Source organism: Vollenhovia emeryi, unplaced genomic scaffold, assembly GCF_000949405.1.
Source record: "Vollenhovia emeryi isolate VEMERY1.0 unplaced genomic scaffold, V.emery_V1.0 DF939140.1, whole genome shotgun sequence".
Lineage (NCBI taxonomy): Eukaryota > Metazoa > Arthropoda > Insecta > Hymenoptera > Formicidae > Vollenhovia > Vollenhovia emeryi.
Genome location: NW_011967226.1, coordinates 1,046,474 through 1,068,248, shown reverse-complemented (window position 1 = coordinate 1,068,248; position 21,775 = coordinate 1,046,474). Strand labels below are relative to the sequence as shown.

General features: G+C 42.3%; 1 protein-coding gene across 5 annotated transcripts in view; it reads right to left on the bottom strand.

Moving 5' to 3' along the window:
• Positions 1 to 21,503, bottom strand: part of LOC105567127 (gamma-aminobutyric acid receptor subunit beta) — a 69,231-nt gene extending 47,728 nt beyond the window's left edge. For all 5 annotated transcript variants that reach the window (XM_012021710.1, XM_012021709.1, XM_012021712.1 and 2 more), the window contains exon 1: positions 21,238 to 21,503. In XM_012021710.1, the coding sequence (XP_011877100.1) occupies positions 21,238 to 21,335 (98 nt within the window). In that variant the 5' untranslated portion in view covers positions 21,336 to 21,503. The remainder of the gene's footprint in view (positions 1 to 21,237) is intronic.
• Between the last annotated feature and the right edge of the window lie 272 nt (positions 21,504 to 21,775).

The window sequence follows — 21,775 nt, the reverse complement described above, 5'->3', positions numbered from 1 at the left end:
ACGTATACAACGTTTTCGATACAGCAGTAAATTTCAGCTTCGATGGCACCCTTCTGCTCCTTCCACCCTGTTTTTGGCCGTGCTAAGTCTTCATCATTTCGCGTGACAGCAAATGGTATCAACGTTAATGAGGTATACGAGATGCATATCTATCACGCCGTTTTATGCGGGTGCTTTTTCCCCGCTTACTTTATTATCCCGTTATGAACACGGTCTCGAGAGTAATAACTACAAATGCGTCTGCTTCGCGGAATAAACGACAATTTTTTTCATTCAGAGGTACATATTATGTCGTATATATCACGCACGTATTGCGATATTTTTTATCACGCTCCGCATAATACTGCGTATTTCTACGAAGAAAAGCTGCCAGTTAGAGAAGAAACATGACCTTGTTATTCACAATCAGTTCCGTCTCTGGCAGAGTATGTACCGTGCGCGCGGCGCGCGGCGCCTTTTAATATCGTTATACCGTTTTATCATTACGCGACCGGCGCGCGATTTATGGCAACGCGCGACCATAAAATGCCATCAACTCGTGTGATACCCTACATTCTCCCACCTCGCACGAGCTTTATAATTCAGCGGGATTTTTAATCTAGATCTCTTCAATCTGGATCTTCGTCTAGACTGACAATGCCGAGCAACGAAGGGGCGTGGGGTAAGGGAGGGAGTCTCGATTACGTGTCTATAAACGTGGATTATTCTGGAGACCCTGTAATCAGAAACTGGCCATAGGAGTTCGTCAAATTCCCGCGAGTGAGGGAGAAACATAGGCCATCTCACTCTTCTGCGATCGTAGAATCGTAGAATTTGACGAACTCTTATCGGTCTCTGATTACAGGGTCTCTAGATTGTTCCTATGTTGCGCGACGCGCAGGAATCTCAGCGGGCCGAATTTTTTTCGATCCACGAATCGGGTTAAGTCTCGGCTCGGTTGCGAGTTCCTCCGGAGCGAATCGTCGCAATTTTCTGGCCAACACCGGCAACGGGACGCGAGTACGCGGCAGACCTCTACCATTACATACACGACGGGCATGCCGAGCCCGAATGCAATGAACGTTATTCTTAACGCCGGCCTCTCACAGCCGACTGAACGCGCCTCCGTTATTAAGGCCTTTCATGACTGGAAGAGAACAAGTCGAGATTAATCGGCCGTCACTCTTTCTTTATCTGCAAACGTGGCTTGTACTTGCACCACGCTTGTGCTTGCGCGAACAGATAAAGCGGGGAATCCCCGCTTGTAGATTTCTTCTCACTGATTGCTTGCTTATTTATTGGAAAATGAATACGGGTGTGCGGACGCGGTTCAATTAATAATGCAATAACGACGCTGCAAAATAAACTGTGTCATTATTGGGACGCTCGTTATGTTAATAAATGTCATAATAATAGATATGCACGTTATTTGTTTAACGTAATGTATTTAGCGAAGAATATTGTGTCAATTTCGCTGATGGATTGTTAGAGAATTATTTGTGTAGATATTTTTGCATTTTATCCTTTCGTTAAGAGATATAATTAGTGCTAATTTTAAATGCACGTTTCAACAAATTATTCTGACGATTGGTAGAGAAGAATGGACTGAGAAAAGAGCTCTCGCGATGAGAACTAACGTTTGCTCGACGACGATTTCGGCAACAGAGAATTGAGCGCTCGTAAATCTTGTAAAACGTATCGCAATGAACATTCGATTCGAGTGATATTGAAGTAAGGATAGCACGCGGTAAATCGATGCTAGAAACGGACAACTGTTATCGGCGATAACGATGCACGAGGCTTCGTAACGCAAGCCGGACACGCAAAATCGCGATGATTATGTCGAGGATTGGTAAAGGTACGCGATCGATAAGCAATAAGCAGTAAACGGAAATTGCGATTCTCCTTTACAAAAGCTCCGCAATAATTTTACAGAAAGAGCCAAATTGCACACACGACAATTATAATGTAACAGGGAGATTTAATTTTTCCATTTAATATTTGTTTAAATGCTGTTTTCAACAAATTACTGTTATAGCAGCAAGGACTACTTTATTGTGCAAACGCTCATATGAAAAATACCATTGTCAAAAACTTCGTTAAAATGTCGAATAAATATTTTGGTAGTAATTTCGAAAGAAAAAGAGATAATGTTTATTTGCACATAGGAGATGCTCGCTTGTTATAATTGCATAACTGTTAAAATTATTTAATAAAATAATTGAATATTTGATACACCAGGTAGCCAAACGTCTGCAAAAAGAAATGTGTTTCAACATCCGTTCATTTTTTTTTCAGCTCGTTGAAATAATTTGCTAAATTATAAATTGCAATTTTTCAAGAAAAGGAGTTTTTTTTCCTCGACGACTGACAAAGGTATGCGAGACTGTGTCAGATCGTTGAAACGCTTCTGGAAAAAATACATGCATCGCGCAATGGTCCTTGGGAGGAATGCATTGCGGCTTCTATCAGAGACATTCGAACGCGTCTTGCAAAGTTCAAGCCATTTGCGAGCTGCAGTTTCACGTGAATGGTGTACCAAGACCTTGTCATAAAGTTACGCTTTATCGCGTTCCACGCCAGCGGGGGCGGCCCCGACACGAACGCGGCTTACGTCGATCTGCCAATCATGAGTTCGACTCTTGGAAACGCGATGCCTTTACCTTCGTGCCAGGATGTACTGGCAAAATGAAATCGACTTGAACGATCGTTGCGTCTTTGCTTCGGTTCGGACGATTTCACGTTTGCGATAAGTAAGAGCTCCTCGATATCAATTTATACATCGACGCAACTCGGTTGCCGAAACATTTAAATTTCAATATTTGATAAGATAACATTTGCAACACACTTCTTGATAGTTTCTCTAAGAAAACGACGATTAAAGCAATCAAACATTTTATCGTTGAAACAAATTTCTTGGAGATATCGCATGCAGATATAACAAAGTAATTAAAAATTACATGATAAAAATAACACGTGTAATTATCGTTGAATAATTAAAAAGAAGACTACGGAAAATAAAGATGGAGAGAGGGATATAAAAATGAGCAATTTATAATATAATAATTTAATTTTGGTTACAAAGACACACGGATATTCCTTGAAATTTCTGTTAGTATCGCTTTACCATTTAGTAGAAATGTGAGAAGAAAAGGCAAAGCACTGCGTATCAGCAGGTTCCCGATAAGTATAGCCCTGCAATTGCCTGCAGTTACCTAGTATAAATCTAGCACGCAATGGAGATCTGCGTTCCCGATAGCCATATAGCTTTAGATCCCTTTTACCGATTCTTTTGTATCGCATTTACTCCTACATCCGCTTCGTACGTTACGAAAAACGGCCATTACACTGTCCTCGTGTGAAGCCTCGCGCGAAATTCGCCTTATAGCCCTCAGGTGAAATATCTGTAATGTTGATCTTTTAATTCGTTATGGTAAAGAGAGGCTTCTCTCTCTCTCTCTCTCTCTCTCTCTCTCTCTCTCTTTCTCACTTTCTCAGCACAGCATTAAGGCAAACATACTTTGAAGGATAATCTTGAAGATGGGTAATATTTAATAACGATTATGGCATAATCTCCATTTGCTCCGTTATCTCTTTTTTTTTCGAATTGTAGAATGGCGTATGCATTATGTTTGATCAATTTTGCAGTTTTTCAATTTTTGCGAAGTGAGTGGTTTCTTAATTTTTCACTGATTTTCAAACCAGACGTACTAAAATTGCACAGGATACCTATTTTATGGTAAATTCTTTGTATGTAGCAGTTGGTTTGCCGCGCAAACATATTTAAGATGCAGTAAGTAACTTGGCAGATAAAATATTTATGTTATGGAAGCATCTCTCTCCCCCCCTCATCCCCGTTAGATTGCACTAACATTAGTGTTCAAGCGTGGAAATTTCTGATTACGTACACACAACGAACTTCCCGTAACTATCTGCAGCTATCTATCTAGCTTGCATCATCGCAACGTCGGCAATACCTTCCGGGCCGATCTCGTAGAGTCCCGATCAGGAGGTAAGGGGCCGTTTAACGCGCTCATGCTGAGTGCATCTCGCGTACAGGGATAGAGATCCGCGCGAGGGCAGGCGTCAGTAATGCACTTTCCGATAATGCCGCCGCCGACGTAATCGCGGTGCACGTCCATACGTGTCCGTGTTCACAGACAAGAGCACTTACACGCCGACGGGCCGTCTGGTGAGCACGGAAGGGTATACACAGGCGGAACCGAGATTTAGCCGTGCGCGGCTGCGACCGACTTATTATTCCGGATTACTCCGATTTCTCCGTTGTACCTTCACGGTCGCCATCCGGTTAGCGGATGTGGATGAGCCATTAATCGCGTTACTCGAAAATCCCGTGGCATATGCCAGCGGTTTTTCGTTCAGCGGATTTGAGATTATCGACAGCTTTTAAGTAACGTAGTTGCAAGTTTCCAAGTAACGTCTCGTGTCTGGGAAGCTAGAGGTAACGTTTTTTTACTTGAGAGCGGTAGAATGGCGCGTGACGATGAGAGAAAACATCATTATTGCTAGATTAAGAGAATACTTATTCAGGAACAATTCCTTTCGAATAGCTAGAAATATTTTAAAAGCGACTGAATCGGGGAGTACTTCGCGTACGAGCGAACACTTGGGTATACCTTGGAGCGCGGTACTTTTGCGTGTACGATGGTAAAATTTTGATTTTAATTAGCGAAACTTAAATTTCTTTTCCGGTCTCGTTTTAACAAGACTATATTTAGCATTTCCTAATGCCACGTATTACGACGGCAAACGATCGATTTGTGTTCGTCATTTTATAATTAAAGCATGCGAGGTGGGATATCTTAAGCGAGCTTGCAAGCTATATTATCCAGGCATTAATTAAAGAGCTCCGGATATCGATCATGAATATTCGAGCCGTGCTTAATAACACTCCGATTTCGGCATAAGATATACGTATAACCGTCTATGCGCACGTGTGCAGATCGAAGCACACGAACACGGGAGAGGTTCCATACGCGATGCTGCCAGGATTACTCTGATTTCTCCGTTGTGTCCAACGAGTTCTATCCGGCTACCGGACGTGGATAAGGAATTAACCATGTTACAGGATGTGCTTTACGAATACGGCGCGCGGTTGAGAAACCAGATTATCAAGGCAGATATTAGTAAGACATTAAGATCGAATAATCTATTTTGTAGACATTTTCCTTAATTATTGCGTTAACAATTTAATGGCAATGGAGTGCGCGTAAATACTCGTGCTTTTTTTTTAGTGCAAAATGTCTGTTTTCTCTGATACACATATATACAATAGTTTAAATTAATTAGTTATACATACTAAATATTACATTGATGTTGTGTATGCGAATACACAATATAAATGTTCATTCTTTTCAAATATATTTAAACACACATTTTTTAATCCCTTTCGTTGCGAGCTAAATGTTAAATGGAGATATTAATCACGTAGTCTGATTAGCTTATCGATGATCTTTTTTTTTACAGCAATTCCATGAAAAGATAAAGAATTTTGGAAAAATTTTATCATGTGATTATCGCAGACAATAACGATATTGATTAATTGAAGTTAACTGATGGTTTGCATATATCGATTATCTACGCTGCTCTGTAGTACGTACTCTAAGCTTCGATTTACAACACGCTGCGGGCGTATATGAAATACAAGTGCAGTGGCACCAATACACGTACGTAGCTGCTTCATATACGGAAACTGCCGGTGCTTGGATTACTCCGACTTCCCTATCGTATCTAACATCCGCGCAAGTTCGATCCGGTTATCAAAATGGCTTTCGGCTAGATAGAGGCTGGATCGCGAATATTGTTGAGAGACTTCGTGAGTTAGAGCTTTCGAGTCGAGCAACGAGAATAGTTCTTGACGAACAACGTACGTACCTTAACTTTTCCACGAACTACCTCTAGAATGTCTAACGCGACTTACCGATAAAACTAATGTCGTTTCAAACGCGTATCGTACAAGTTTTCGTTCACTGTTTACTGTACTACTTATAGCCACGCAGTAAACATGTGTATTATCAAAATTATGTTACAATACATCGAAAGATCGACGTTACTCTAAAATAATTTGATGCTAGCATTATAAGACAATCAACAAAAGACATGCATACGTTATAGTAGTTTCTCTTTAAATTTATATATAAATATATATTTACATTGAAATATTAATCACGACTTTAAGCATTAATCATATTCTGGGTCGTTGGCAATGACTTGGTTTTTGGTATCATGAGTTGTATGAAAAGAACAGTGACGAAAATGCAGATTTCAAAGAAATTTAGTCAAGCGTGAAATGATTGATGCGTCTTTAACTAGATAGCGAATATCATGCCGCGACGAAAATAGCGCTTAACGGGCAGTGCACGGACTTAATTTTAAAAACATGGCCTTATACACGTACCAATTTTCTATGGGTGCAACTCTACGACGTTATCTTATAATTATGGTAAATGAAGTTTATGTAAATTGCTGATTATGAATGGCATGCTGTGTTTTATTCTAAGCAGCAGTCATATTTCTTCTGTCTCTCACTTTACGCCACATGTTTAAAAGTATTATTAATGTTAAATGGTAACCATGCAACATTCTGGGAGCGATAAAGAGCCCTCCTCTGTCTCACTCCCGACTGCAGTTTGTAATATTCAAATATTAATCATGAATATTCACACAGGCTTCGTTTGACAAGGCTCGGCTTTTGATTTTCACCCGGTGTGAACTGCCGAGTTTCGTACGGGGGAATTTGGTCGCGCGTGCGGCGGTGGCCGACGCGCGGATTACTCTGATTTCTTCGCTGTACTTAATGCCCATGCGGGATTCGTTCATCTACCGGACACAAAATTAATCACGTCGTCACGCGGCTGGATCCGACGAAAATTGCTTTTAATCGAGCGAGGTGGAGCGGTGTGCTCGCGCATCGTTGGCTCGCTTTGTTTTTGGGATCAACGGCGGATCTACGACCTGTACGTGCGCTCTTAATCGGCCATTTGCATGTATCGATTCGCAGCGACGCGAATGGCATCGATTTAGCGTTAACATACATTAGCATTTCGTTCACTGAATTTATGAGGGCGGGAAAAAGTCACGAGAGAGAGAAAATTCAACCTGCGTGCAGGCGTACTTATGATGGCTGATAATAAAGTAAGGTCGGCACGTCGTCGTCGTCGGTATCGTGCTGTTTCTACTCAAGGTATGCGAGTCAATCTTGGATCAGGTGCACGCGAGCTCTTGGCTCGAAAAGTGTGCTAAAATCTGGCGTAGGAGATCGAAGGGAATTTTGAACCTATTCAGAATTCACGTGTGTTACGAAACGATGCAAGATTTATACGGATAATAAATTCAGATACGAAAAAGAGAGATGTAGCTGCAAACAAAAAATTACGGTAACTGTTTCAAGTAGTCGTGTTACAAATAACTAAGTATTATGTGGCAAACTTATACTGCTGTAAGATAATATATTTATACTTTTTATTCAATTTCAAATTTAAAAGAGACTGTAACTATATTAGGTGATGTTATTAATATTTTCTGAACTCAGTTTGAACGCAGATTGAACGCGGATTGAATACGCGCGTAATGTGGATCGACAGCTTTCATTTTCATTTCTATTTTGTTTTACGATAGAGACTTGGACATATTTTAGAAAAGTGAGTAGCAAAATTGCAATTTCGTCGATAATTTCTCACGATGAGAAGCGATAAAGAGGAATTTCAGGGCTTCCCTATTTAGTATTTCTATTTTATATTGGTATATGTTGTTTTTGGCGCACAGAGGAGATTATTCCTGCGTACGTATCCTCGAATATATGCATTGTGCACGTTTCGGATGATGAAAAAGTGAAGTGTGTATTTCTATCGTGCTAAAGCCGGGCATATTGCGGATACGTACGTTGGAAAATATGAGAAATTCCTGCAAATTCGCGCGCAAAATTCTGTTTAACCCTTAATTCGACGTTCTCTCTTTACGCACGTATCCCGAATCCCCGGGGGGGGGGGTATTTTCCTCTCGCGCATATTCCGCTTCTAGATTTTGCTCAGCTCGTGCGCGCTTATGATATCCTTCCATCCACTACCCTCGCCGTCATTATAGACGCGATACTTGCGCCCGGCGCGCTCGTTCCGCTCCGGGTTAAATAAAAATACAGCTCCCGCGTGAAGACGTAATGCACATTGACGCAAATCGAGAAGCAGAAATACGCGAAAATGAGGCGATCGCGTGCGCGGGAGCGTGCGCGTAAGCGCCGATTGCACTTTGCGTGTCTCGCGTACAATGTGTCTTGGGCATCGAGAATCGCGTTTTCTCTTTATTATAAATTATTATAGGTTCTTGGGCAAATTAATTTTTTCACTGTTATTACACAATTCGCAATATTACGTTTAATACAGTTGAGCTTCAATAAAAGAATTGAAGTGTAAACATCTAAATTTTCGCCAGTTTTTTTTCTCTTCAGACTTAATTGGCCGATTCTTATAAAAAGAAACTAATAATATTTCATCAAAGTAAATAATACTTTGATATATTCTAGAGAAGATGCTATTATATTTTTCAGAACTAATTGACTGCGCAATCATCTATAATTTGTCAAATCCCATAAAATTTAAAATCATTAATGGATTAATGTTTGCAAAATTAAAAAGAAGACGAGTGTAGAATAATTGAGATTAAAAAAATGTCATTCGTTATTAGTCTTTTTGTACATATTCTTAAAAAATGGGTTAATAAAAATTGAATTTAATCGATTTTGATTCGTCTGAAACGCCAATGTGATATCAGGTTCACCTTTAGTGAAGAGAATACGGGCGATACCTGCAACACAGTGTACAACGAAGCTATTTTTGTTCCAGGCATGCGTTCGTGGCGACAGCGACGGCGGCGGCTCCACCGACGTACGAGCCGGACTCGATAAGAGCGCGCAGGTATATAGCAGTTAATTATATCGATGCCCCATTAGCGTGCCAGTACACCGCGTGATTGCAATGGCTTTTTATACACGGGAGGGTTCGCCGTCGGTACCGACATCGTCGGTGCTTTTTTCAGCCGGCTATATACGTCTTGACTCGAGAGAGAGAGAGAGAGAGAGAGAGGTCCGCGTAAATACGGGCCAATAATTGCATGTTCGCCAGAGTGAAATTATCGCGTTGCTCGCAGAATTTTCTTCAATTATACGATTGCTCGGACCGTTGCGAAAATGGACCGCGAAGGCCCTTTTTATTTCGGCCGCGAATCACTTTCGACGAATGTCCGTCCGCGATACCGGCTGTTACGAAAAACAGCGGACGGCCGTCGATCGCTGGGAAACGACTCGGGACTCGTTAAATTGCGGATTGCTAATTGGTAATTACAAATGATACGCACCTCGTTTGCCGGCCCGATCGCGCATCGCGGAAATGCGGTCGATAAACGTTATAAATATTTCTCATCGACTTGGGGCACGTGTCCCAACGCTGATCAGAAATTCATAATGCGCGTCGGAAGAATAAAAGTAAATAACCTTGACACAGGATGCAATCGATGTGTGAAGTTGCGTGGGATATAATCACCGGCGCTCGAAGATGCGAGATTATGCCGCAATTTTGTATTTATAGTTTATGGTTGTTATTGGCACGATAAGTGAGATCAGTTAGGGATAGCTCGGGGAGTCACGAATCTATTAAGAAGAACGACGTTTGAGCAAACAATGTGGCATGTTGACGATGGGCGGATATTTTATGACATCATCTTGAAATATTCAGCGCGTTCCATGACCATGACCGCAAATATTCTGACGACGAATTCCATAACGTGACATTTCTCAAGACATTTTCCGTTGAAATGAAAATTTAGCAAATGAAGCTATACGTCAGCACAACTAACTGCAGCTTTTCAACGTTACTTCGATTCGGCTATTTTGGTTTGAAATGTAATTAAAAATTTCATTATTAAAATATTTGAAAAGCATAATGGTAAAAATGTACTTTTTAAATTCAATGTAACGTGCTACGTTGAGTAATTATTTGACGAGAAAAATTGATCTGCAGTTTGTTACAGAAATATTGTGTAGAATGGAAAAAAATAATGATTACAGCGTATTAATAACTTGTGAAATATCTTCTGTTGATGATGAGACATCTGGTATACAAAATGGTGCTCGCAACACCGTACGGATGTTCATCTTCAGTTGGTCGTATGCAAATTACTAGAAGGGCTGATGCTGCTCACTAGTTTTTCCACTCAAATTCGGCTGTGCTCGTTGCTTTAGCATTCGCTTAACTTTTCGACAAATTTCGACTCGGTAACCGCGATGCATTACCTTAATGTGACCTAGAAAGTTCTTTTATTACGTTCCCACATCGACACACACGCGCGCAAAATTCCTTTATTCGTATTCGACAGTTCGATGCACACTCATTCGCGTGGCAAACACGCAGACACGAGCGCTTGATTCTATTCATGCGCTGAATTACAAAACATGTTTCGTTGGTCCGTTGGTTTTTCTAGTTTCTCGTAATTTTTTGTAATTTCACTGCGCACATTGTACGGGACTGTTTAATTCCGGTGCCGGTGTCACTGTAACGAATTAAATGTAGTGGCAATGTTTTAATGATCGTGCATAAGACAATTATAACGTTATGACGTTCATTAGTGCTACGTATCGAAACACACAAACATCCGATCCAATCAATCAATCGAGTGGCCGATTGGTCCAATATTTATCTAACTTTATTTCTGGGTCTCGAAAAACGTGGGTAAAGTTTTCCTTTCAGAAACAAAGGCACATTTATACCACAGAGTTCGTCATGAGTTTTTCCTTATATATAATAAATGTTTAAGTAAAAGTGTCTTGTACACAATGACAAATATGACGCACGTATTTCAAGAGTATGTTGTATTCTATCGACGCAGACTTACTTGCGAAACATACGTGTCTATGTCACGTTAGAAATTATCAATCAATGTCCGCGATTACACGACATGATTAATTGGCATGTTTGCACGGAGTGGTATAGACTGCGTTTGCGCCTACGCGACGCTATGTCTTCGCGCCGTTTGACTCCATCGACGTTAACGTAGCTCTTTCTCCTTTAAAATCATACACCTGCAGAAGATGCTATTGTACTTTCGTTACCGTTAGTTAGCCCTGGAATTTAGCCCTGACTCGACCTCGGCGCCTCAAGTATTCCGAACGTGTAGTGGCTTTAGTCGCCGCGCTCGACGCGGCGGCGAACGGACGATCAAGGACGCAGACGTTAGTCGTCGAGGGTGATGTCCTCGCCATTGATTGGCAGCCCTGGCCGCGCTCTCGTCAAGGTTCTGGCATGCAGATACACGGCCGCGATTGTGGGTTACGTCGGAGGCCGGCCTCTATTGTCACGACCGTTGTTCCTCATCAATAACGCTAATGTCGACATATAACGAAAACACTTTGTCAAACGTCGAATTGACGTATCGAATTGCACGAAGTCTCCTACCCCTTTTGTGCATCGCGTTCCTTATTTTCTGTCTACATCTCGGGCATTACGAGCACGTTTAACCCGATAGCGTTTGAGTTTTTAATCAACAATCAATGGCACGCAATTTAAATATCGTGCTTATATTATATTCCGAAGACACGGATATGTGAAAACGACGTAGCTTCGGAATGCAAAGTATGTGCCTATCTATTTATCTACCTATCGATGCAGCGTCATTTGCGAAATGTAAGTATCTATTTCGTTACTTGATATCTGATGTAGGGAAATCAAGTGGAGAGGGAGAGAGAGAGAGAACAGATAGAGTGGTTGTTTCTGATCGGCGAGGCGTGCCTACTGGACTGTTTGACATTTCCTTTGAAATGTCGTTTCATTTCCTGCCCATCGACGCCGATGCCATCATCGCGATAGACAACAGGACGTCGGATCGAGATCACGACTTTCAGGAGTGTACGACGAATACCAATTCCTTTTTTGATACGGGCTGGCTTTGATATCGATAGCGCGGACATTTCTTTCAAAGGATTTCATTATCCGGGTGTACCGTTCATAAAGATATGATACGTTAAAGATGAAGCCCATCGACTAGACAGGAAAAGATATAAAATCGTGTCCCATTAAAGAAAGACGTTAAGCACGACGCTTGTCTACAGATTACGTGAAATTAATTAATGCTCGTCAAAGTTCTCCGCTTGATTTAATCGATTCTGAGAGAAGATCTCCGTTAAGCCGCTATTCGTATCTCGCTCTATTCCTATTTAATCAGATCGCAACTCGCTTTTTCCACGAGGTTCGCCACGTTTATTTTCATCGTTCATCGCTATTTGATCGTTCCGATCCTCGGTCTATTATTAAAGGGAGTAACGGCGCGCCCGCGCCGAGTTGATTGATAGCTCGTGTCGCCGCTTGATTCAAAGCTGTACGAATTCGATGGTTAACGCGAAGACGCTCCTCGGAACAAGATCTTGCATCGATTGCCGGTCGACGGTGGTGTACATCTGTGCGTACTGCACGACATTATGGACGTGGGCCGTCGCGCGGCTTGGTTGACCGAGTTTGCATCGGTGTTGGAGGTCCCATTGATTTCCTGGCCCATGTCAAGGCTGCACGCGAGGAGCCCCCGCTCTCCTCCGGCCACCCACAACCTCCGACAGCCTCCCTTCCCTTCCTCGACTCCCTCCCGCAAGCTGCTTTCCCTTCCTTGCCGACTCCGCACCCCGTCATCTTCGCTCGTCTTCGGCTCCGCGTACGTTACGCGTGCGACGTGCCGCAACGCGAGTAGTCATCGAGTCCGTCACTTTGTCAATTCGCGTCGTTTCGAGTGGCGTTTACATCGTCCATCACTCCGTCGTGTTTCCAACCCGCTTTGCGAAAGAGAGCTTTTAAGGGCGTCAATCCCTCTCCGTGGGCATCGCGATGCGTTCGCGTGATGATTATCACGGACGGACGGGCGGTGCGACGGCAGAGGCGATGACAGATTACAAAAAGTTTCTGAATTGCACTTACATGCCCGCGTATGCATCTCACTCGGCTGTGTAAACAATGTTTCTTTTTTCTCCTGTCTTATCTTTCGTTACCATTAGTCGCTAAGCTTGAGCTTTATTCTTGATATGAATCAAGTAATGTCTCGCGACATACATATGTATAAGCGCATCTGTTGGTACAGCTAATTGCAGCCCGCATCGTTTCATCTAGAGCGTGATATTCGAATTTGCAAGGATTTATTTGGAGGACCTGCAAACCCGTATGCAAGCTGCATTGGCTTCGTCCAATCTGCGTCCAATTTGGTCCAATTTGTCCTAACTGCTTTCCCCTTTGCTCTAACTGCATTTGCAACAATGTGCCATTTTTGAGACGTACCTCTTTTACGATCGGCGCGTTATTCGCTGTGCAAGATAAGTACACTAGGGATGTTTATGTAGAGGAAAGTCCCCCGTTACGAAACAGGCTTCTAATATGAGATAGCGGGGTTTCTGTTAAATTAATAGGCATCATCTGTTGGTTTCATCGTGGATTTATTGCCCTTGGAGTGAAACCTGTTTGGCGGAAAATTAGATCGTGTAACCGTTGCGAAAAAAGATTTGTGATAGAATTTGTACGTTGAGAACCTACTCGTGTTAGAATCCTATCTCATAATAGAGGACTCGCCTCTATTGATTCCAAACAATTTTCTGCCGTTTAAAGTGATTTTTATTTCTGGAATAAAATGTTCGCAGTATATTCTATGAATTCCGAGGGCTTGTTAGGAATCTCGTTTGTTTGCTAATATCGAGCTGATTATTTGTTTCCTCTATATGATTTGGCACGCGAGAGAAAGAGCAATTTGTTAGTTTACCTGGCTATATTGATTTATTTGCTTATCATCTTTACTGTCTTGCCTGTCTCTCGTGTTTACCACTTGCATGCGGTTTTACGCCAGTATCTAGTATCTAACATTGGTTATGACGTTTGCTTACCGTAATTGTTCTTGGCTATTCTTCGTTCCATTCATCCTTGAATGCAAATCGATTCCCGTTGAATTTCTTGGCGGTGCGCCTTTGTGCATACCGCCATTTATTTATAAATAATTCGTTCGACTTCGGCTATTCGCATGCTACGAAAACGCCAGTACCTTCCGATCATTTGCTCTCGAAAAATTATCTAAAAGTGTTCGCGTTGAAGCGCCTACATCTTACGCGTATCGTGCTATTGACATTCTGTTTTAATACGATTACTCATTGTGGGCAATATCGCCGCACATTTTTATTACACAAATGATGTTCCGTTCCAACAATCGACGGTCAATAATAAATATTTCATTATTCAAGTTTTTCCTTCTCTTTATCGATATTACATCGGGTCATGTTCAAGTGTAAGGTTTCGCGTAAGACGTAACTTCGCACGAGATACCGCGACACTGTTGTATTTTTACAATAACGAATATATGTATAGCTTTCTTATTGCGTCACGCAACCATGAACTTCATCTATCGACGCACCGTCGACCCAGGGGCGACTACATTACGCATTATGTACCGTAATTTATCCGCTCTTGCGGCCACCGGCGACAGAATAATTTGGTTTATTCCATTCGCGTGGCACGGTTGAATCTTCGTTATTCGGCGAGTGGTAATTTGAAAGTAATTTGAAAGTATGGCGACTGTGTCACGACACGGTCGCGAATTTCGCAACATGGCAGTCGTGCAGACGGCCGGGTGGGGCGACGGGGGACGCACGGGGCGGAACGACCGCATATTAATCGTGACACTTGCCGCGCGGCACACGAATTTATGAGCGCAAAAGCCACGAGTTAAAATCCGCCAGCGGCGGACAGGAAAGTCTCCGTATCGCGTGACCGCTCGAACTGTGCTCGACTCTCCACATCGCGGTTACTGTCCAAGTGCTTTAACTCCGACACTAATAACTCCGACCAGCACGTTTGCAGTACCTATCGCCGCGATATTCGTGGTGGAAAATGCGCCGGGGAATCGGCAATCGGACCAAACACGCATGGACATCCGGGGAGGCTTGTCGAAAATCGCGCTGGGACTTTCGCGGACGAGAACTCGACAATTGCAGGAATACGCAGCGAAAAGTCGCATAAAAAGTTTGTTCGAAGGCCAGGCGCGTCATATTAAGTATACTTCCGGCGATTATTTTGCAAAAGAAAAAAGTTCCAAGTTTATATACGATGCCATATAATGAGAGGAAAATTTCTGCGGGACAGATTTCAGTAAATGCCACGTGTAGTCCGGTTTGCTTTACACTCATCGTGACGTGTCTGCTGTTTAGACAATGTTTCCTATCAATTAAATTGTTTTTCGATAAACTAATTTCACATGGATAAAATACGCGTGTCTCATTTACTTTATTACAGAAATGTCGAAGCTCAAACTTTCATGTACATTACTAGACACATATCTAAAAAGTTGTTTTAGAAAGCAGTCATATTTTAGATGAATAATCTCAGATAAATTGTACTCATAAATATGCACCCCTAAAGTTATTTGCGGTGATGTAATTTGCAAGATACGTGACGATTTATTAGAGATGTGTATTGTTAAAAGTAAATTTACAAAAAATAATTAAATTAGAAAGTTTTTAGATTATGCCGAGAGCCATTAAAAAAAATATATATATAAAGAAATATTCTGTAACATGTCCCTTTCACGATTGGTAACGTCAGCTTCACGTTAGCAAAAACCGGGGAGCTGCCTGAATAAATCGTCGAGCGAGCGAACGAATCCAGCGAGTGGATGAAATCATTAGTATCCAGGCTACGGTTTCCTGTATCGTTGCTACGCGGAATATGGCACTCGGTATACCAGTGATAAAGCACGAGGAACAGTCAGCCGTTTGAATGCTCGCCGCGGCTCAACCGGATATTACAGTTACCGAAGAATATTCGATTTGCAGCTAACTAGATGGGCTCGCTCGTCGATCCGGATACCGTTCTCTCGTGTCTTCGCTCGCGCCTCTTCGCTGTCGAGTTACCGGCCGCCATTCCGATTAAGTTTGAAGTTACTATCGGAAATACGTTTTGTTATGTCACGCTGTGTGATCTCTAAATATCATAACGTCGTCGATAGAAATATAGTGCAGGTTCTGAAGCGATACGTCGGAAGTGACGTTTGTTATAACGTGAAAGAGAGAGGCTGCGCTTATTGCAAAATTTTCGAACGTGTATTTTATTTTCTGCCTAGTCATTCTTTTACGATTTAAATAGGACAATAGGCACTTTTCGGCAGCTTTTTAAACAATTCGCAAATTTTGTTCTTCACTTCTCGCGAAGACAATCCGGAATTTTTGCAATCAAATCTTGTTTTTTTTTCTTTAATCACGAAACTTGTTCTCTTTCTCTTTCTGAAGTACACATAATCAAAGGGCTTTTAAGTAAAATAGAACAGATCATTACTGATAATATAAATCGTGACACAAATTGTTGAAACTTGTGCGGTTCCGTATCCATATAGTTTCATCAATCACCCGCGTAAGCGCGCATTAATAATCGTCTACTATTAAATATGCATTGGTTGTTTGCGAACGAAGCGTCATGCTCTCTTTACTTGCGTCTCTCTATGCCCGATTTCTGTCAGCCTTTGTATGCCAGCTGCCAGTCATTAATTGTTTACGTAAAACGCTCCGTTTTTGAAATTAGGACGTGAGTTTTACATTATCTATGTTATCAATTTATAGCCACGTGCATAATATAAAGAATCCTTTTAAACATAATTAAACCAAAATTGCTCGCTATAAAATACTGTTTTAAGTGCTATTAAATGTATCTTTATTGATAACAATCTTTGCTCCTTGCCGTGCACTATCATGTAGCAACCATATATTTCTTATATATATTGTTTCTTAAAACGTTTGCAATTACCACGATTATCTGTTTCTTTCATAATCTCCTGCCGAAAGTATCTTTGCGTAGCCGACGTGATTTCTTAAACACCCAAGCGGTAAAATAGAAAAAATTCAGTAGTCGCTGCCAGACTTCTACTTCATATTGGAATATATGTGGGATACATGGTAGCATTTCTAAAAGCGGAAATAAATTTAGAGCTCCATTACGCGAATACAGGATGCCAGATATATCCGCGGGACCGCGAGAAAGATAAATCTTTTCTGGCCGAAGCGGTAATGGAAAAACACTCGGTGGCATCGGCTGTCACTGTTATCCTTCCAACCGATGCGATGGTAGTATTGCCAACGCGGTTGCATAAACCAGGGGGCTAGAGGGATACGCAAAGGAAAACAACAGTCCGTCCCGTCGCAGAAGTACGCGCGTTCGTATACTGCCGGCAGGAAATAGGTCAGTCGAAGTCCAATGATTTGGCGCGATTTCGTCTGTTTCCGCGGTGGGCGATGCTCTTACGGCGAAAACACGACGATTCTCGACCGGATGATAATCCACGGTGCTTCCAATTCCGGATAGTTGCCAAGAAATCCTTCTGTCTACGAGAGTCGCATCCCGATGTGAGATATCACGGATCGATAGATAGTGGCTCTTTGCGAAATCCTTGAACGAATATTTTCGACGATAGCCATTAATTACTTGCGATATAATCGCAACCTTTAGCATTTTCCGTAATCCGGTTGAAACGAAACCAAATTTACGATATATTTGCAATAATTGTTGCGGCCCGTCTCCAAATAAAATTATCCGTGAAAGTCGGAAATGAAGATGCACTAATAGCAATGTCGAAGAAAAGTCTCAATTTGAAACTTAAATTATGCACAAAAATTTTTCAACGGATGTTTGAAAGCGAGCATATCTTCAGTGCCATCGGCAATTTTTTTGATATTCGTATAAGCAAAGAGAAAGAGATATAAAAGACATTTTTCAAATAGTAAGTTTGCACGAAAGTTAGCCCGTGCCGATTTTGTTATTGACTTGTACTACTACTTCAGCCAATTCCGCTGATATATTTACAGGGCATTGTTTGAACCCGCAATTGTTAAAACTTTGTTTTCAAACACCCGATGTTTGAAAACAAAGTTTTAACATTTTGTTACGACATTTTATTTACATTCTCGTCTATTGCGAAATAATTGCTATACAATAGCCGCAATCATCTGGCTTAAGTAATGAGGCCGTGCTGAGGATTGTGGCAACTTGAATGAAAATGGCGCGATGTAATTGGGATTCCGGATGAAGCCCCGGTCCGGGCGATCGAGCGAGGCAAAAAGGGTGTTCTCCGCCGTTGTGGCGAGAAGGGGCCTGGTGCGCGCCACCGATCCAAGAGTGGGCGAAGGTGGCGACGATTCTAGCCGCGGTGGGCTGGCGAGGGGGTGGTGGCGTAGGAGGATTTGGAGCTCTGCCACGTTGGGAGCACCCTCCTGCTCGAGAGCTCTACTGCGATCACCGATACCACACTACAGTACCTCCGCGGTTGGTACTCATAGAGGTTTGGAGGAGGCCAGAGAGAAGCGCGGCCCACTCGAGAAGGAAACAGGTGGAACGACCGAGGCCCCGCTCGCCGGAAGAGCGTAAATATTGATAATCCCTCTGACTACATATAACTACTCGTCTACACCCTCGTTGCACGTAATGGCATAGCGAATTAAAACTGTTTCGACACCGGCTGTCCCGCCACGGTTATATCGTTCGACACTTAAAAGGGGCTGTCCGCGAGATACGAAATTGGTCAACTAAGTCCACGTGTGTCAGCAGGGTCGGGTATACGTGTCTCGTTGGCCAGTCCTAAACGTACAGGAACATCGATAATGCCACCGGCAGTTGTCAATGTCACCGGCTAAGCTCGCTATTCTATCCTCATTCTTACAATGATACGAGTTAAACGTCACGTCTTCGTTTGTGATTATTCATGAATCCGTATGTGATTATGGAATATAAATGCAGATTGTAGAAAACCTTCGCTGTCTGGCCTCGAAACAGAGACTTCTTGCAACGTTTATTATTTACTAAAGAAAACTGTGCGTACAACTTGTCGTTACATTAAGTATAGTTTTCATTCAGAGAATCACAGCCGCCATGTGACTATATGATTCAATTCATGATAGAAAATGCATTATTATAAAGCAATAGATGTATCTTTACTACCAAGAATTTTCACTGAAATCTGAGGAGTTTGGATTGTCTAAACGAAATATGCTTTCAGTGTTATTACGTAAAATCTTGCGCATTAGAAAAATTATAAAAATAACACCAGTTAACTTTTTGCTTAACAAGATATGCTCGTGTACGATTACAGATTTGCGTTTATATATTTGGCAAATCTTGAGGCCATTGAAGATGTGCTTGAAAGATACTGCAATGTGGTCGTAGTGAGATTTTAGTAGTAACGGAACGTATCGCGACGGCCAGTGATAGAGTCTGAGTGAACGCAGCCGTCGGTCGCGAGCACAACGCGTCGAATGTTTCGTGCAAAGTGATCGATAGCGCTGGCTCGTGCTGCAGATATCTTTGCCGGTTACATTTGCGGATTATTAATACGTACTAGTGAATTGCGATCAACGGATGAGCGGGTGTAGCATCGACCAATTCCAATGTCGGCATTGTTTGCGCTTTGTTACTATTGCTCGCGTCCGCCTCTGTTCTTTCTATTCGCCAGTTTATCGTTTTGTTTCTGCTCGAAATAGCATTCTCTAATTGACAATAAGGCTCACGTGCGTTCCAAACGTTTCCATTAATTACGACAAAAGTTAAAGCGCTTGAAAAAAATTATTAGGTTGGTAATACGATTTATAGTGAATGTTGTAACGGACGATTTTATTATTAAAATTAATCTTTCAACTCAATTACAAGGGTAATTTCTGCCACGCGAAAGAAAATGTGAAAAGACTTTTTACATTGTTTTATTTAAAATGTTAAAATCTTTCGCGTATAATTATTTTATGGATTTTAATTTTGTTTTTTTCATCCGTTGGCACAAATTATAACAAATCCTTTATTTATTAGAATTAACTGATGTCGGTGTGGTATTTCTATATTACATTTACTCTCATTTAATCACAATAATTAAGAATTTGCGCTTACTATGTTGGCTCTGTTGATTGCCATCGATTAGGAAAAGTATAGCTTGAGTTGATCAATGTACGGTGCAAAATATGTTAGGTCTATTAAAATGCGAGGGAGGGGGGGGGAGAGCTTTCTTATCGTCACCTTGGAGGCACGAGGGATGGTGTCATTGTGAACATGGAAAGAGTTGGCGCGCGTAGTGGTGAGACGCACACTAGAGCATGCAACGTAACTGCATGTATCCGCTCATTTACATGCAATCACGGAGGTGCATCCAGACGACGGAGAGAGCTATGCGCCGCTCTCATTGTGACGCCCGTTATGTCAAAGGCTAAACCTATCTTGTTTGCACTTGATAGTAGGCAGCGGGCGGGTTGACGTCAGACACGATCGCGTAATAAAACTTCGTTATTTCCGTCGAAGTGGCATAATGAATGACGCGTTTCGCAATGAAGATGTCATTCGTCACGATTTGCCTAACGCAATGTTTTTTTTTTTCAACGTTGATGTAGAAGAGCGATATATTGTATCTGGCAGGAATGTCTCTCCGCGTAATTACTGTGAAAGAGATGCATCGCCGTTCTTTACGTACCGTGACATTTAAATGCAGAGTAATGCGTGAAATTATTGCTAATTATTTTTCCTGTCGCACCGATAATATTGATACTTTTAATAGCAGTAATGTGTACGAAAAATATTTGAAATCTCCCACGAGAAAGCTGTATTCCGATGACAACAAAGCCATGTGAGTAAAGTTAAAAATTCTACGAATTACTTTTAAAATTATTGATGATAGAATTGATAAAATGAATTGCAATGAGAAATATTTCATAGACGTTATCTCTGAAAATACCAAGTGCCTCGATGTGAGATATTAACTCTTCTGAGATGTGGGATAGTGTTTTCAAGCGAGAATGACAGATAGACATATCCTTTTTGTTATTTTTTCAAAGCTTTAAGCACGTTCGCTTTAATAATGTTGTTCGCTCTTCGGATATTCCTAGACATGGAAAGACAGTTGAACAACTATCGAAGAATGCGATAAGCTCGCTTTGCAAATGTAAAGAAAACATCAACAACACGTTGCCGCGACGTTTCTCTCTCGCAGAATCCTATTTTCTGACACTCCACTCGTACTTGGTGCATAATACGCGTTTAATTGAAGACGATCAGAGACCCAAACTATTAGTAAAGTACCGACGATTCCTCGAAGATTACCCTTATCTCTCTCAGCGTTTACTTTCGAAAGGCACATGCTAGTCTCACAGACGCGTTACGCGCACTTCTCGTCTAGCAATGAATCTGAGCAAGCGTGCTAGAAAACGGGTGAACTTACGCGGCGTATGCAAACGGTGCGTGATGCGTGGCGGGCAGTAGGACGACCGTGGCCACGAGGAGAACGAAGCTCCCGGAGACGGCGTGGAAGGACCCCATGGTTGTCGTCCCCCGGAGTCGCCGCGGTTGTCCTAAGGAGGAGGAATCACGACACCACCCCCGCCGCTGAGACGACGGTGAGGACGGCGACGAAGGGAAACGTCGACGGTTGTCCCGAGGCGTTGCTACCTGGCGCGTTGACCCGGCGCCTCTCTGCGTGTCGTCTGCGTCTCACCCTCCCTCCCTCCCTCCCGCCCAGCCCACCCTCCTACCCCCGTCTTGCTTCCTCTTCAGGCTCCTCTCCGTGTGCTCTCTGGCCCCGTCGTTTTCCCGACGATTCTCTCTCAGCTCTCTACGCTCTCGACCGTTCTCTTTGGCTCACCCCCCGCCTCTATCCTCCCGTCACTATCACTCACGATCGTACTTTTGTGAACATTCAGGCGGCGACATGGGTTACAATATCGTAATATCACGACACACTCTCTCTTTCTCTCTCTCTC